We start from the raw sequence: 18531 nt of genomic DNA on the forward strand, positions 1-18531 counted from the left end.
TGGCAAACAAAAGAGTAGAGAGACAAGCTGTTAAGTCTGCCTATTTTGCAGTGGTTTAGTAAAGTTGAAAGCAACAGGTGGTGGCAGGGAAAAGGGAACAGAAATAGGCAGGTTATTATGGGTGCCTCTAGAGTAAACGAAATGGTTGGGTGGGAAGATTACCTGTGACTTAAAATAGCAGTGAGGCAAGAGGTACCTTCATTTCATAACTGGAGAAAGCTAGGATCCTCAAAGCTCTTCCTCCCCCAAACCATTGGATCAACCACTTTCTTTGGCCTTTATTACATGACACAACCATCACTGTCTTCATCCTAAAATTCCTGTTCAAGTTCCTCTCCCTCCGTTAGTCTCCATTAGTCCATCACCTCTCATTTTCTTTCTTAAGTGAAAAGTCTCTGCCCTAGTTTGTCTCTACCAGCAGCATGAGAACTGCTCTCATTCACATTGCTCTTGACCAGAAAGCAGAGGAATTAGAGGTAGAAATTACTCCATATGCCATTGCAAGCAACAAAAGTAATATATTTCTGACATCACAAAATTTAAATTTATATGCATTTTCTCATGGAAACCTTATTCTATATGAGGTAAGGAAACTGAGCTGTTCCCACTGTTTTTAACCCCTTCCAATGCATCCAGCACACCAGCTACCAGATTTAACTTCCTAAAATGAGTATCTGACTGAACATTTCCTTTGCTGAAAACCTTTCAATGGTCCTCTACTTATAAAGAGCTAAAGTCCAAGCTCCGAGCATGGCATAAAAATCCTGAATGATCTGGGCTTTGATGACCAATGTCCTTGCTATCTTCACTTCAGTCAGCCAGAACACCCTGTGCTTTCTATTGTCTCTGACATTCGCAGGTCCAATTCCTCCACCAAAAAAGCCCTCCCTCACCCCTCTGCCTTAGTATCTCTACTGAGCTCCTTTCAGAAACTTCCCTGATTTCTAGGCTCCAAGTAAGGTACCCTTCCTCTAGCTTCCCAATGCACCCTCAACTACATACCTTGATCATAGCACTAACCATCCAGTATTATAATGGTCTGTTTGCCTGCCTATCACTCCTATTACACTTTAATTTCTTCGAGAGCAGGGAGTGTTTTACCTGTATGCACAGCACCTAACACAGTGCTAAATAAAAGTTTATTGCATGAATGAATGAATATTGATTCTAACTTCATGTATATTATGGCTGGTCTGAAAACTCAAATTTCATATCAATTCTTTTTCTTTCTTTCTTTTCTTTCTCTCTCTTTCTTTCTTTCTTTCTTCCTGAGACGGAATCTTACTCTGTCACCCAGGCTGGAGTGCAGCGGTGCAATCTAGGCTCACTGTAATCTCTGCCGCCGAGGTTCAAGCGATTCTTCTGCCTCGGCCTCCCAAGTAGCTGGGACTGCAGGTGTGCGCCACCATGCCTGACTAATTTTTTTCTTTTTTTTTTTTGAGATGGAGTCTTGCTCTGTGGCCCAGGCTGCAGAGCAGTGGTGCAATCTTGGCTCACTGCAACCTCTGTCTCTCAGGTCCCGGTTCAAGCAATTCTCTTGCCTCAGCCTCCAGAGTAGCTGGGATTACAGGCACACACCACCATGCCCAGCTAATTTTTGTATTTTTAATAGAGATGGGGTTTCACCATGTTGGCCATGCTGGTCTTGAACTCCTGACCTTGTGATCTGCCCACCTTGGCCTCCCAAAGTGCTGGGATTACAGGCGTTTGAGCCACCGCGCCTGACCCATGTCAATTATTTCTAAAGGAAAATATGTTCCAAGTTAAAAAAGTAAGTGCTTAACATGTGCCAGGCACTGTGCTAGGTCCCTTTATAAGCCAAATATAATGTTGGAAAAATTACCTAACCTCTCTGAGCCTCAGTCTCTTCATTTTGCAAAATAATACCTGGGGCTATAAGAATTAAGAAAGACAACTAATAACTAATAAAGAATGTACCAGTGTCTAATTTAGTTGGTACTCAAAAAAGGCTTCTCCCTTTCCTATCAGTCTAGGACTGTTTAGGTAACTTTTAGTCCCATATAACAAAATCTCTCCCTCAATGTTCCAGACAACAGCTTACTCTCACGCTTCTTTGCTAATGAAGCTACGCTAGTTCTGCTAACTCTGCCAACACAACCTCCAGGCCTGGTCAAACTGACTTTCACATCTTCCCATTACACACCATGCAGAGCTCTTTCTTTCTCTCCGTTTCCAAAGTCAACCCATTCAATTAACAGACTCACTGAGCATATTTTACATACCAGATATAGTGACTGACATAGCACCTGCCAATAAGCTGTTTAATGAAAGAGAATCTTGTGTGTGTATGTTTTTTTTCTCTGAGACAAGATGTTCTTTCTATCCTCTCCAACTCCAAAGTCAACCCATTCAATTAACAGATTCACTGAGCATATTTTACACACCAGATATAGTGGCTGACCTAGCACCTGACAACAATAAACTGTTTAATGAAAGAGAATATATATATATGTATATTCATGGGCTCAAGTGATCCACCCACCTCAGCCTCCCAAAGTGCTAGGATTACAGGCATAAGCCACTGACTGCACCTGGTTTAATGAGTCTTGGCCAGGTGAGGTGGCTCACGCCTGTAATCCCAGCACTTTGGGAGGCCAAAGCAGACAGATCACCTGAGGTTAGGAGTTCGAGACCACCCTGGTCAACATGGTAAAACCCTGCCTCTACTAAAAATGCAAAAATTAGCTGGGTATAGTGGCGGGGGCCTGTAATCCCAGCTATTTAAGAGGCTCAGGCAGGAGAATTGCTTGAACCCAGGAGGTGGAGGTTGCAGTAAGCTGAGATCGCAGCATTGCACTCCAGCCTGGGTGACAAGAGTGAGTAAAACTCGATCTCAAAAGAAAAAAAAAAAGTCTTGATGTGAGCCACTTCACTAATAGTAGAAGCAGCAACCACTTTTTGAGTGCTTCTTTATCCATTTGCATGCATTATTTCAACAAATCTTCACATAACCCACAACCAAGTCTTTGCTTGCTTGCTTTCTCTCTCTCTCTCTCTCTCTCCTTCCATCCCTCCTCTTTCTCTCTCTTTTTCTTTTCTTTTCTTTCTTAGATGGGCTTTCATATCCTGCCCAGGATGACCTTAAACTCCTGGGCTCAAGTGACCCTCTTGTCAGGTCTCCATATGCAAGCCTGGAGCCTGAAAGTCTGAAGTCCTGCTTGCCTCAGCTAATCGTCTCACACCCCCCACCTGTGTTCGCCATTGTCCCTAGTGGCCCAGCGGAGCTTCCCCAGACAAGCTCCTCACCCAACTTTGCCATTTTAACTGTTACTATAACACTCATATCCCACCCGCCATTGTAACTGAACTTATGGTAATGTATACTCCTTGCCCCTACCCCCACCACTGTAACTGATTCTTACTCTGTAACATTCCACTGCCCACCCTAAACCTATAAAACCAACTCCTATCCCACTGCCCTTTGCTAATGCCCTTTTCCGCCTTAGCCCACCTCCACCAAGGTGAATAAACAGCCATGTTGCTCACACAAAGCCTGTTTGGGGGAGGGGGTCTCTTCATTCAAAGCCCACATTTTTAATATTTGGTGCCGAAACCCGGGACAGGGGAAGTCCTATTGGAGACCAAACGCCCATCCCTGTTCTTGTGCTCCCTCCATGAAGAGATCTACCTACCAACCTGGGGTCATCAGACCTGCCCACAGACGCATACCACCAGCTATTTTGGTAAGCAGTTTCTCTTTTTTGCTATCCCATTCTTTTGTCTTTTCCTTTCCACTTCCTCCCCCTTTTGGTTTCATGGGGAGGAAGTGGAAAGGGAAAGACAAAAGCGGCTGGGTTGTTGCCCATTTTCCTTGTCTCTGCTGCCTTTCCAGAACCATGGGCAATCGTCCATCCTCTATCCCTCCCTCCTCTCTGCTGGCCTGTGTTCTAAAAAACCTCAAGCCTCTTCAACTGTCTCCTGACCTAAAAACTCAAACGTCTCATCATTTTCTGAAATACTGCATGGCCACAATACAAGTTAAAAAACCGCTCCAACTGGCCAAAAAATGGCACCTTCGACCCCTCTATTTTACAAGATTTAGACAATTTGTCACAACACGGGCAAATGGTCTGAAATTCCCTATGTCCAGGCATTTTTTTACACACCAGTCCCTCCCTAATCTCTACTCCTTCTCTTCCCTTCCATTTGCCCCTCCTTCCTCTGCCAGTAAGCCAAAATCCTCCTTGTCCATCAACGCTTCCAAACTTTCTCCTCCCCACCTGTTCAAACCAGGCCCTGATCCAGGACCTAACGTCACCCCCAAAGCCTTCCTCCTTTTCCTCTGCCCATAACCCACTTCCTTATGCCTCTCCTGTCACCTCCCTACCTCATACTCGGCCCAGCTTATAGTTTAGTCCCGTGGCTACCTCCTCTGCCCTTCCCCAACAATTCCTCCTTCCACAGGTGGCTGGAGCTAAAGGCATAGGTAGGGTGCACATTCCTTTCTCTTTGTCCAACTTTTCCCAAATTGGCCACTGGTTAGGCTCCTTTTCATCAAATCCTCCAATACTTAACCCAGTCCTATAATCTCACCTGGAGTAACTTAAATGTCATCCTTACTTCTACTCACACCCCTAAAAAATGCTTAATATGCATTTTATCACCCAATCAGCCCCTAACATTACAAAAACGTACAGAAATTAAAATCTGGCCCTCAAATCCCACAACAGGAATTAAGCAACCTCACCTTCAAGGCGTTTGATAATAGGGAAAAATCTGCCCAGCAGCAGCGCATCTCAGAACTACAGATGCTTGCCTCTGCCATAAGACAAATCCCAGCCATACCACCAGCTCACAAAGACTTCAAAGCGCCCAGACTGCAGCACATCCAGCCGCCCCTCCTGGACCTTGCTTCAAGTGTGGGAAACCTGGCCACTGGACCAAGTAATTCCCACAGCCTGGGATTCCTCCTAAGCCCTGCCCCATCTGTGCAGGGCCCCCACAGAAAGTCGACTTTCCAACTCACGTCGCTGCTCCCAGAGCTCCTGAAGCTCCAATCCTCAGCTTGGCAGCTAAAGACTAATGCTGCCCAAGTATCTCAGAAGCCCCCTGGACCATCACGGACACTGAATTTTGGGTAACTCTTACGGTGGAGGGTAAGTCCATCCCCTTCTTAATCAACACGGAGGCCACCCACTCCACGATGCCTTCTTTTCAAGGTCCTACCTCCTTGGTCTCCATAACTGTTGTGGGAATTGACAGCAAGGCCTCCAGGCCTCTCAAAACTCCCCAAGTCTGGTGTCAGTTAGGCCAGCACTCCTTCCAAATTCTTTCCTAATCATCCCCACTTGTCCAGTTCCCATTAGGCCAAGATATCCTAGCAAAATTGTCTGCCTCCTTAACTATTCCTGGGCTACGGCCACACCTCATTGCCTCCCTCTTCCCTGAACCCATACCTCCCTCAATAGCTCCCCTTATGTCCCCCACCTTAATCCTAGGGTGTCAAACACTGTCTTCCCATCTGTTGCTACAAGTCACTCGCCCCTCATCATCCCCTTAAAACCTAACCACCCTTACCCTGCCCAGCCTCAGTACCCCATTCCACGACAGGCTTTAAAAGGTGTAAGCCTGTTATCACCCATCTATTGCAACATGGCTTTTTAATTCACCTTCCTGCTTCTTCAGCATCTATACTCAAAGGGGTATCATGTATCCCCTTCCAAAGCCCAAATTTCTTCCCCATCTGTTATAATCTTTTTTTTTTTTTTTTTTTTTTGGGACGGAGTTTCGCTCTTGTTACCCAGGCTGGAGTGCAATGGCGCGATCTCGGCTCACCGCAACCTCCGCCTCCTGGGTTCAGGCAATTCTCCTGCCCCAGCCTCCTGAGTCGCTGGGATTACAGGCACGCGCCACCATGGCCAGCTAATTTTTTATAGTTTTAGTAGAGACGGGTTTCACCATGTTGACCAGGATGGTCTCGATCTCTTGACCTCGTGATCCACCTGCCTCGGCCTCCCAAAGTGCTGGGATTACAGGCTTGAGCCACCGCGCCCGGCCTGTTATAATCTTTTGCCAGCATACACACACTCTCCCTGCCAACCGTATCCAGTTAATTTCCCAAGCCCCAACCCCAACCCCATCTACCAAACAATATCTCTCTTTCCAGGATGTGGTTGCTACTTTCACCTCTGGATACCAGGTTTTGCTATTCTAACTAAGTCATTGTATAAACTCACTAAAGAAAACTTATCCAACCCTATTAATCCTAAATCCTTTCCTCACTCCTTAAAAACAGCTCTAAAAACTGCTCCTTCCCTAGCTCTCCCCAACTTGTCTCAACACTTTTCATTGTACGCTGCTAAAATCCAGGACTGTGCAGTTGGGATTCTTACACAGGAGCCAGGCCTATCACCTGTAACCCTTTTATCCAAACAACTTAACCTAACAGCCCTGGGCTGGCCCTCATGACAATGCACAGCAGCATCTGCCACTCTAATACTCTTAAAATCCCTCAAAATGACAGGCTATGCCCCATTCACCCCCTAGCTCTCACAACCTCCAAAGTTTTCTCTTTACACCTCACACACTTTCAGCCCCTAGCCTTCTCCACCTTTATGCAGTCGCCCCTACTACTTAAACCACACCTCAAAGTCTATTTCTAATGTTTTCTGTCTAACTGTTCAAATTCACTGTACTCATTTACTTTTACATGCCCTGCCAAATTTCTCTATAAGGGACTCTGCCCATATCTGGAACAAATGTAGGGTAAGATCACATGTGGTTATTGGTTTCTCCTGTGTTCTCTGTCCTCAACAGTGGCCAACAATCAAAAGCTGCCAGGATAATCACTCCAGGGAGGCTCCCCACAATTTAAAGGATTACCTCTTTTGGTTTCAGGTTCATCAAGTATCACAAAAGAATCTTCATCAGCACCTAGCCGTGGTTTAATGGAAACATCTACTCCCAGCTGCTTAAGTCTATCCAGAGTAAACCGTCTCACTTTTTCAGGGGGCACAACTGCTGATGATTTACTTTGCTGCCCAGGCTCTTCCACTTTCTCATCTGTTTCTTTTGGTTTTGGGAGGCCTTCGCCCTCCAGGACATGAGGTTCAAATGCTACAAGCCCTCCAACCTGACATTCCTCACTGTGATTGTTCCCAAGGAAGTTGGATTCCTGTTGCAACACTGAGCTGTTCCCAGGTGAAGATCTAATGTCACTCTGCTTCCGTTTCTCTTGAATTTCTCGCTCTTCATTTTCTACCAAATCCTTCCTGCAAGACTCATCTGATCCAGTAGTGATCCAAGTTTCCTTTGAAGCCATGGGGAGTGCGTTAATTTCCACTTCATTTTCTGAACCTGTTGTCTGCTCAGAACCTTTACTATGGTGATCACTGTTCATTTCAGTAGTATTTGCAGTGTCTATGATTTCTTTGTGATGGCTTGACTGATATTTAGATGACCTAGAGAAGAGAAAATGAGCTGGAGTTGAAAATTATCCTAAATGTGAAACATTCTTATCCCTTAGCATATAATAAATCAGTTTTAAGGGAGTGAGAAATCTGAACTTTTTATCCCATATGTTTGCTACAAAACTGAAAGTTCATGAAAATTATAATCATAAGGAAAGAGGGTTCTTACTTCAATAGTGCCATGGCATTTCCCTGGCAAGTGGGCCGGGGTTTACGTTTGAAGAAATCGTGAATGGTTTTATTCTCAGGCATATGATACGGAAGATTAAGTGCAGACTCTATAAGAGGAAATAAAACAAACAAATCTATATACCGTATATTCTAAGATGTCACTACATATTCAGTTCACCAAACATAATAACCAAAGCCGTCACTAGAAATAGTAAACTCCCTTGAACAAAGGCAAGAGCTAAGTACAAAAGAACTCCTTAAAGACCAGTGGCTTTTAAACCTAGCTGTGAAATCAAAATGATCCAGGAAGTGTTTTACAGATACAGATTCTTGGATCCCATTTCAAATCTAGTGAATCAGAATCTCTGTGGGGCCTAAAAAGATATATACAGTAGCTCCCCCTTATCCACAGGGATACATTCCAAGATCTGCAGTGGATGACTGAAACTGCGGATAGTACCGAACCAGTGTTTTTTTGATCTGATGACTGAGAGGGCTACTAACTAACAGGCAGGTAGCATATAGAGCATGATACACTGGACAAAGGGATGATATTTTTAAATTCCATGGTCCATGGCTGACCACAGGTAACCAAAACTGCGAATAAGGGGGGATTACTACCTCTCAAAAGAATCCTGACACAATCAGTCCACAGACAACCATTAAAAAATTTCCTCCGGCTGGGTACGGTGGCTCACACCTGTAATCCCAGCACTTTGGGAGGCCGAGGTGGGACGATCACAAGGTCAGGAGATTGAGACCATCCTGGCCAACATGGTGAAACCCCGTTTCTACTAAAAATACAAAAAAATTAGCTGGGCGTGGTGGTGCATGCTTGTAGTCCCAGCTACTCGGGAGACTGAGGCAGGAGAATTGCCTGAACCCAGGAGGCGGAGATTGCAGTGAGCTGAGATGGTGCCACTGCAGTACAGCCTGGGCAACAGTGCTAGACTCCATCTCAAAAAAAAAAAAAAGTCTTCCTTACTTCCCCTACAGTTCTGAAAATTTCTGTAGTTTATACCAATGTTTCAAAGGGCTTTAGAACAATGGCCATTCACCAAGATCAATTCTAAACTTGATATTATAACCTGAGTTCACATTAGAAGTGTTAAAAAAAATAAGTCTCCAAGTTGAGCTTACAAAGAAATACTGTGACTTTCCCTCAAAGTTTACTGAGTTGCATTACCTCGAATAAGGCGCTGAGTCTCACTATGCAGTTGTTTTAATGCTTCTTTACTTAACTTGGCTGCCTTTCTTTCCTTAAAGAAAACAAACAGTGAGACTACATTAATTATATGAATATCCAGAAAGATAGATATTCATCTCTCAAGAGTTTGCTCTCTCCAAGAAAAGAGGAGAGGAAATAGTAAGCACAAGTAAGCCTAAATGCAGTATAAACTCAAGGAACTCACTTATTCCCAAGTCTCAGAGAATTCGTTCAATCCATTTCATATTTGTGTTCCTACTATGTTCAAAGCAATATGATGGGTAACAGAAAAACATGATAGGCCAAATAAAATATTTATCCCTGAGAAGCCGATAATCTCCTGTGTAGAGATCAATGTGACTAATATACAGGGCTTTACCTCACCTTCCTCATGGTTCCTTTTGATAACTCGCTTTCTTCCTCAAATGAATGGACCCCACTCCCCAAAGATGGTTCTTTTTTCTAAAAGAAATGGCAGGTTGATTATTAAGACAAAAACAAAATTCAAATAAGAGGATGCTTTAGTTAAAGACACTTTTGTAGTCCAACAACACATCATGCTACATTAATAAATCAATAATCATCAAATAGAAATTATTAAACACACAACATTCTATTATGCTTGGAAAACAAATTAGATATCTCAAATGGAGTTTGGACCCTTATTTCTTTTAACTCTGCTTACATCTTTCCCTAAAGAGGGATAATGACTCCCAAGAAGCTAAAGAAAATCTTAGGAAGAAAAATTTTGCTTCCAAACACTTGGGACAACAATGTTTTGACTGATGCCTCTCTTTGATACCCTTCCTGAAACCCTATAGAGTTTATTTCTCAAAGGTCATAGGATTGCAAAATTTATCTCTCTTCCCTATTATTTACCTGCATCTTACTACACCATCAAGTATCTTACTTTTTTTTTTCAACATTCCTAAAAGGGTAATAACAAAGTGCTAGTTTCCAAAGAAGTTAGCATGTCTATCACCTGTACTGCAAGTTTCCAAAATTAACAGCTGAATAACTTAAATCAATTGACACATGTTTTTCTTCAGTTAAAAAAAAAAATTAAGGTTACAACAGTAAATTAAAAATAAAGCAAAGGTCAGAAACAGTTGGTTAACTCTTACTGCAATCATGTTTTACTTGCCTTGTGCTTTTTTACTTTGTTTTTCACAGCTGCTCTTATTGATTCTAATGATTCTTCATCTTCCAATGGAGAGTTATTTTCATCCTCCAACCCAGTTTCAAAAAGGTCTTTATCCACAAGAAGACAGCTACTGTCATTAAATGGCTGTTCTACATCATCTTCCTAGGTAACATATAAACAAAAAATATAATCTGATCATTTCAAAATCCACTATTTCACAACATCATATAGCAGTTTGGATCAGGCCAGAAAAAGCCCATGTTTCATTAGCAGACAAGCATATAAAATCTAGAACATTCTCACTGGTTCCTAACTTACAGTTATCCTTTGAAGTCCAAGTGGTGATTTTATGCAACTGCCCAAAACTAACTTAATCAACTTTTTTTTTTTTTAAAGAAAAATCAAATACTTATTAAGCAATTAGTTTATAAATTCGAGGCTGGTTTTTCTAGTTAGCAAACAAGACTTCTGACTGATAGATGCATAAAAAAGCCTTCTTTCAAAGTTAACTTCCATCAGATCAGAAGCAGCAAAGAATTACTCCATGGGCTCATAAAGAAAATCAGAAACCTATTTATTTGGAAATGTCCTCTATATATCCAAAATACAGAATAAGACCAATAAGTTTTTGTTGTTGTTTGAGACAAAGTCTCACTCTGTCACCCAAGCTGGAGTGCAACGGTACAATTATAGCTCATTGCAGCCTCGACCTCCTGGGCTCAAGTGATTCTTCTACCTCAACCTCCCAAGTAGCTGGGTCTACAGCCACCACACCCAGCTAATTTTTAAATTTTTTGTAGAGGCAGGATCTCACGCTATTGCCTAGACTGGTCTTGAACTCCTGGGCTTAAATGAACCTGTGGCCTCGGCCTCCCAAAGTGCTGGGATTAGAAGCATGTGCCACTGCACCCGGCCAAGGCCGGTTATTTTAAATCACATACCCTATTCTCAACACAAAATAGCCAATTCAAAGCAATATTTGGAGAGTAGAAACAACCTCAAGTACTAACAGCAACCTCTTCTAAAATGTTAATCTATCCAAGCAATAGCAAATTATTCTTTAAAATGTACCTGATTTTTTGTTTCCTTCTTTTTTAGCTGTCTAATTTTTTCCATTTTTCTCTCCTCTTTCTCAAGTCTTCTTTTTGATTTTACTTTTGCTTTTCCTGCAGTTCCTTCTTTATCATGTGTCTGCTTTTTGGAACTCTTTCTGTCAGTGGTAAAGTCCATAGAGTTTCCAGAATGAAGACTCAGCTCTAAACAAGGTTTCACTTGAGCTTCAAGATTTTCCTGATACAAAGACTTCTCCATGTAACTTTCATCACTGTCTGCCAGAGTTTTGTAAATCCTTTTGATTTTTGTATTTTTCCCAGCATATAAATTCTCTTTATTTTCCTCCTCAGCACTGTCATAGGTAGTTTTCTCTGGAGAGGCATTTGTGTCCTCTGTTTCAGAATCACTGTCTTGTAGGACCTTCCTGTTTTTCAACTTCTTACTTACAAATATCTCTTCATCTGAATCTGAAGGAAACATTTTTTTCAGATTATGTAATCATTTGATCTTTCTCCTAACCCCACTACTCCTCAAAAATATATTTAGTTATACAAGTGATATATTACATTGTGAAATTATGTAACTACTATTAAGAACTGATTGTAGCAAAGCAAATCTAAAAATACATTTTGAAAAACACTTTCCCTGAAAAAAAATGCCTCTTACTGAGAAATGTAATTTTATATATATTTACAATGTGTAAAGCTGTTCTAATCCTCTAGCAGGTGTTAAAATTCCTTTTATTATAGGATGAATGCAGTTAACCAGGCAATGTGGTAGCTGTTAGGCATTAACAATATAAAAGAAATTCGTAGTTTCAAAAAGGTACAAGCACTGCTATTTTGCTTTTATAGAAAAACAAACAATAAGGAAGGGGCGCTGGGCGCGGTGGCTCAAGCCTGTAACCTCAGCACTTTGGGAGGCCGAAGCGGGTGGATCACGAGGTCCAGAGATCCAGACCATCCTGGTCAACATGGTGAAACCCCGTCTCTACTAAAAATACAAAAACATTAGCTGGGCATGGTGGCACGTGCCTGTAATCCCAGCTACTCAGGAGGCTGAGGCAGGAGAATTGCCTGAACCCAGGAGGCGGAGGTTGCGGTGAGCCGAGATCGCGCCATTGCACTCCAGCCTGGGTAACAAGAGTGAAACTCCGTCTCAAAAAAAAAAAAAATAAAAATAAAAAAAACAAAAACCAAAAAACAAAAAACAATAAGGAAGGGGCATTAATAACGTAATAAATCAAGAGAATGATGAAATTAATCCAATCTACTTACAACCAAGGCTCTGGCATCCTATTCCTAAAAATAAAAGTACCATTACAAACCTCCTTCACTCAAGGGTCCAGTTGTTTCATAGCTGCCCTGTCCACTATCTGAAGGACTATCTGCTTCCTCTTGTGAAATTACTTTTGGATTGTTGATTTCTAGGTGAACCTAGAAAATGACAATTACTTTGTGTTAACCAGCAGATCACCGAAAGCTCCAAGTACATAATGACACACAAATTATCATGGGATCATCAACCTGAACTAAGGAAAGAATCAAATACAATGGTTCCTTGAAGGGATGACATTTAGAATTACTGGACAACAAACTCCTTTTTCACCTTTGAAGGATGATAACAGAGTCAACTCTTTGAGGAATGATAAAAAAAAAAAAAAATGAAAAGATCAAGCATTTATTATGACTTCTCTGTGTGAACTGTTCCCCAAAATATCCAAATGACTGATGAGGGAAAGTTTCTCATTGATTAGAGAAATATCATAATCAATGAAGAAATAATAGAATTAGATTGTCACAATTTGATCAGCCCTCAATTATTAAACAACAGACTTGGGCAATTATCATTAATGGCTGCTAACATCATCAAAAGAGAACCAGACATTATGTGCTGCCCAATAGAAGTACCCAATGCTAGCTATAAAGTATTCCTGACAAAACAATCAACTCTGAATCCTATCAAGTCTCTAGATCTAACTACCCATTTACAAGAACTAGAGGGAATAGGGGAACATGCTGAATAACACCACAAAGATGCAATCTAGATGTGGGAAACTCCACAAGTCAAAGTGGGTGATTTCTTTCTTTTTAATTCTTTCTTTCTTTTTTTGAGATGAAGTCTCACTCTGTCACCCAGGCTGGAGTACAGTGGCACAATCTCAGCTGGGATTACAGGCATGCACCAACACACCCATTTTTTGTATTTTAGTAGAGATGAGGTTTCACCATGTTGGCCAGACCAGTCTTGAACTCCTGACCTCAGGTGATCCGCATGCCTTGGCCTCCCAAAGTGCTGGGACTACAGACATGAGCTACCTTGTCCAGCCAGTTTAACAATATATTGCAAAGAAAAAAAAAGAGAGGAAGAGGGACCCATAAAGAAAGTTGATACACATGAGATACACAAGCGAATGTATATATGTGTGTATGTATGTATATTTCTATATAGTTATACACATATATATTTCTATATGCATGTATGTAATGTTTATTTCTACATACATATATGTATGCTTCATATATTTATGTATATCTTAAAATATATACATATATGTATATACACACATATATATTAATATAAACAATTGCAATATGCCAACTTTGGATGATTCAAAAAACTAAATATAAAAAAACTATGCTAAAGTGTTTTATAAAAATAAATGAAGTACGCCGGGCGCGGTGGCTCATGCCTGTAATCCCAGCACTTTGGGAGGCCGAGGCGGGTGGATCACGAGGTCAAGAGATCGGGGCCATCCTGGTCAACATGGTGAAACCCTGTCTCTACTAAAAATAGAAAAAATCAGCTGGGCATGGTGGCGCGTGCCTGTAATCCCAGCTACTCAGGAGGCTGAGGCAGGAGAATTGCCTGAACCCAGGAGGAGGAGGTTGCGGTGAGCCGAGATCGCACCATTGCACTCCAGCCTGGGTAGCAAGAGCGAAACTCTGTCTCCAAAAAAAAAAAAAATTATAAAAAAAAAAATAAATGAAGTATCTATGAGTCAAAGAAATCTAAACACTGACTAGATACTTCTTAGATGTGGTAATAATATTGTAGTTATCTTTTATGGAAAGCCCTTGTCTTTTAGATATGCACACTAAAATATTTGTGGTTAAAATAATATGGTATCTGGGATTTTCTTCCACATAATCCAGTGAGAGGAAAAATGGTATAAATGAAACAAGACTGGTCATGATTTGATAATACAGGTTGAACATCTCTAATCTGAAAATCTGAAATCCTCCCAAATCCAAAACATTTGAGCACTGACATGATGCTACTAAGTTGAAAATTCCACACCTGATCTCCTATGATGGGTTGCAGTAAAATCTTTGTTTCATGAACAAAGTTATTTTAAAATACTGTATAAAATTACCTTCAGACTATGTGTATAAGGTGTATATGAAATATAACTGAATTTCATCTTTTAGACTTAGGTCCCTCCCCTAAGACATATCATTATGTGTATGCATATATTCCAAAATCCAAAATAAATCTGAAATTCAAAACCCTTCTGGTCCCAAGCATTTCAGATGAGAGATATTCAAAACTGGAGTCGAAGTAAGGTGATGGGTTCATTATACCAGCTTTTCCATGTTTGTATAGATTTGAAAATAAGACAGTATAAAAAGTCACAAATAAAAATCTAAGGAGCAGGGTTATGTTAGGTGATGATCAGTTAGTGACCAAGCTACCCTAAATGCCAAGTTAGCTCCTCGATGTTCTTAGGGCTCTGAATCTTATTAATAAAGGGAGAAATATGAGCTTCAGTAATGTAACAGGGCACAAGGCCTCACCCTAGTGGCTTCTCAAAAAATTATTAAATTGATTTGAATGCTTGGTATTCAATTTTTTTTTTTTTTTTTTTTTTTGATACGGCATTTCACTCTTTCGCCCAGGCTGGAGTGCAGCGGCAGGATCATAGCTGACTGCAGCCTTGATCTCCCAGGCCCAAAGGATCCTCTCACCTCAGCCTCCAGAGAAACTGGGACCATATGCGACACCCGGCTAATTTTTGTATGTTTGTTTTGTAGAAACAGAGTTTTGCCACGTATTTTACGCAGGCTGGTTTTGAACTCTTGAGCTCAAGCAATCCGATCGCCTTGGCCTCCCAAAGCGCTGGGATTGCTGAGAATTAATATGTGTGCACTGACGATCCTCTCAACAATCCAAAGCAGTAAAACTATTACTTCTGTTTGTGAATGTGGGAACCAATTTTAGGTAACTAGACAGCTTAAGGAATAGGGCTGCTTTTAATCACGATTCTCTTCTAGGCAATTTGCAGCAATGTCAAAGGGCAGGGCCAGGAACAGGGTGGGGTCAGGTCTCAAAAAATTCAGTAATCAAAATAAATAACACATTAATGCAATTATTTTTCAAAAAATTAAATCTCCATGAGACCCCTGCCAATAATAAAAAAAAAAAAAAAAAGAAAAAAAAAATCAAATCAACAGAGGCCAGACGTGGTGGCTCACGTCTGTAATCCCAGGACTTTGAGAGGCCGAGGTGGGCAGATCACCAGAGGTCAGGAGTTCAAGACCAGCCTGGCCAACACGGTGAAACCCCATCTCTACAAAAAATTTTTTAAAAAAAATTACCTGGGCATGGTGACACACGTCTGTAATCTTAGCTACTTGGGAGGCTGAGGCAAGAGAATTACTTGAACCTGGGAGGAGGAGGTTGCAGTGAGCCAAGATCGAGCCACTGTACTCCAGCCTGGGCCAAACAGTGAGACGCTGTCTCCATAAATAAATAAATAAAAATCAACAATCTACGGCTCGTGAGGTCAGCCGCCCGCTTCTGTAAATAAGTTTATTGGAACCAGAGGGGGGATTAGGGTGAGGTGAGTGAGGCAGGGTCCCGAAAGAGCCTGGTCGGATCTTGTCTTTGTTTAAACGTCTGATATTTTGTTCAATATCAAATCATAAAATTTTTTGGATTAATTTTGGTTTTTTAAAAATATTGCATTAAAATATGAGTTTCATTTGATTACTGAGGGTTTTGGCACCCCTTTAAATTTTGCTCCTAAGGTGAGAGTGCCTTGCCCGAATCCGGCCCCAGAAAGGACACAGGTCTGGAAACGTGTGTTTTTATGCCCAATTTCACCAGAGAGCTGCCAGCCACCAGCCAGGACCCCGACTGTGACTTCCCCACTCCGGGCCCCGTCGGAAAACGCGAAGGGCCAGCGCCCGATGACCTCCAGGCCCGCTCCCAAGCCCAGTGTGGAGCTCCCTAACATAACACTCTCACCCTCTATTTGCAGAGAATCCCGCCCTGCACCCTGGCGGCCCGGTTCGGCCAGAGCCTCCCGGTTTTCGGGGCACCCTGAGGGGAGGAGCTTCCGCGACAGGAAACGCGCCACAGGGCTGGGCGGGCGGCAGAGAAGGGCTGAGCTGCAGGCACCGCGCGCCGCAGAGACCTGGAGCTCCACGGCCAAGGAGCCAGAAGCACCGGAAGCCCGACGGCGGAACGGGACGCCCATTCAGAGACCATCCCGGCCGAGTCGCGAGGCCGGGGGAGCAGGCGCGGGCGCGGAGAACGCTGGGAGCCGCAGTAGTACCTCCCGGGGGCCCCGGCTCTGCCGGGTCTACCCCAGCCCTACCTAACCCGTCTGCGCCGGGCCTTCGCAGCCCCGGTGAGAAGCGTGTGCATAAACTCACCTCGGAACCCACCTCGCCCGTCATGACTCCTGCCTGCACAGCGTTCCGCTAGGGATGGAGCAGTCTCTAGTTCCCTCAGCCGGAGCGCAGCAGCTACCACAGTCTCCAGCCCGGCATCACTGTTCGAGCTTTCCCGCCCAGCCAGAGTGGAGGCCCCACCCCGATAGTTTGCACCAATCCAGAGGGGGCTTTCGAGCGAGGCTCCGCCCCCATCCGACCCACCAATCATGCAGCGCCTCCGGCCGCCCAATCTCGTATAACTCGGGCTGGGTTGGCGGGTGGTAGTGACTATTGGCCGCGGAGCCTGGGCCACCTGGAGGTGCGCGGGATGCGGTGCCATAGGTACTAGGCGAGCAGTGGTCTTTGACCATTGACACTTGCTTAAACATCAAGTGCGATTGGAGGAGTGAGTCTTCCAGGAAGAAGTGAGCTGGCAAATGGTACCTGGGCACCTGGGAGTGTCCTGTATCTGAACCTTTTCAGAGGGATTCCAGGGTCGCCGTGGGGATTTTCTCTACTGACTTCATTTCTGGAACAGCGAAATCCGGTCTGGCATTTGCACATGACACTTATCATTGAGTATATATATATACACACAAACACACTGTTGTTAGGTTTTTTTGAGATGGAGTCGCTGTTAGGTTTTTTTGAGATGGAGTCGCCCTCTGTTGCCCAGGCTGTAATGCAATGGCGCGATCTCGGCTCACTGCAATCTCTGCCTCTCAGGTTCAAGCGATTCTTGTGCCTAAGCCTCCCGAGTATCTGGGATTACAGGCACCCGCCGCCTCGCCCGGCTAATTTTTGTATTTTTAGTAGAGATGGGGTTTTACCATGTTGGCCAGGCTGGTCTTGAACTCCTGACCTCAAATGATCCGCCCACCTCAACCTCCCAAAGTGCTAGGATTACAGGCCTTAGCCACCACTCCCAGCCCACTTTTATTTTTTAAAGAGGGCTGGGCGCCTCGGCTCATGCCTGTAATCTCAAGGGTTTGGGAGGTCGAGGTGGGAGGATGGCTTGAGCCCAGGAGTTTGAGGTTAGAGTGTGTTATGATTACGCAACTGCAATCCAGCCTGGGCGACAGAGCAAGACCCTGTCTCTAAAGAAAAAGGTTTTGCGGGCCGCTCGGTTACCAAAGAGTATAGTTGGATAATCTTTATAATTTTATGTAGGGTTAATTCGAGGATGTAGAAAGCCCTCATAACTCCTAAAGGGCTTTCTACCTTTAAACAAGGCTGGGAAAAGAATTGAAACTCTGGGCTGGGCGCGGTGGCTCACGTCTGTAATCCCAGCACTTAGGGAAGCCGAGGCAGGTGGATCATGAAGTCAGGAGTTCAAGATCAGCTTGGCCAAGATGGTGAAACCCCATCTCTACTAAAAATACAAAAAATTAACTGGGTGTGCTGGCGGCCACCTGTAATCCCAGCTACTCAAGAGGCCAAGGCAGAGAATTGCTTGAACCTGAGAGATGGAGGTTGTAGTGAGCCGAGATTGTGCCACTGCACTCCAGCCTGGGTGACAGAGCAAGACTGTGTCTCAGAAAAAAAGAATTGAAGCTTAAGTTTATCCGAGACAATTCTAATCCCAGTTTTGCCACTGTGCTGGCCATTATTTTTTGCCCTTCCACATCAATTCTCTGTCGTTTCTTTGCCCTGGTGTGTGTTGCGGCAAGGCTGACTTCTCTACTGTATTATTCCACCTCCCTTGCCCTCTGGCTTCTGGTTGGGTCAGGCCCATGTAAAGGTATGTAAGGAGAGCAGGGGCTACCAGGAAAGAAAAGTCAGAGTATTTATTGATTTATTGCTCATTTCACCCTCCATGGTCACATTCACTGCTAGTGTGGCCAGTATGGCCCAGCTTGCCCAGGA

General features: G+C 43.2%; 1 protein-coding gene across 1 annotated transcript in view; it reads right to left on the reverse strand.

Moving 5' to 3' along the window:
- CLSPN (claspin) overlaps positions 1 to 16814 on the reverse strand; it is a 35881-nt gene extending 19067 nt beyond the window's left edge. The window contains exons 1-8 of the mRNA XM_032246920.1: positions 16666 to 16814; positions 12333 to 12441; positions 11024 to 11472; positions 9953 to 10114; positions 9193 to 9270; positions 8788 to 8860; positions 7600 to 7708; positions 6844 to 7421 (exon numbers count right to left, since the gene is read on the reverse strand). Coding sequence (XP_032102811.1) covers positions 6844 to 7421; positions 7600 to 7708; positions 8788 to 8860; positions 9193 to 9270; positions 9953 to 10114; positions 11024 to 11472; positions 12333 to 12441; positions 16666 to 16689 — 1582 coding nt within the window. The 5' untranslated portion in view covers positions 16690 to 16814. The remainder of the gene's footprint in view (positions 1 to 6843; positions 7422 to 7599; positions 7709 to 8787; positions 8861 to 9192; positions 9271 to 9952; positions 10115 to 11023; positions 11473 to 12332; positions 12442 to 16665) is intronic.
- Between the last annotated feature and the right edge of the window lie 1717 nt (positions 16815 to 18531).

Source organism: Sapajus apella, unplaced genomic scaffold (assembly GCF_009761245.1).
Source record: "Sapajus apella isolate SASKATOON/1434 unplaced genomic scaffold, GSC_monkey_1.0 scaffold62, whole genome shotgun sequence".
NCBI lineage: Eukaryota > Metazoa > Chordata > Mammalia > Primates > Cebidae > Sapajus > Sapajus apella.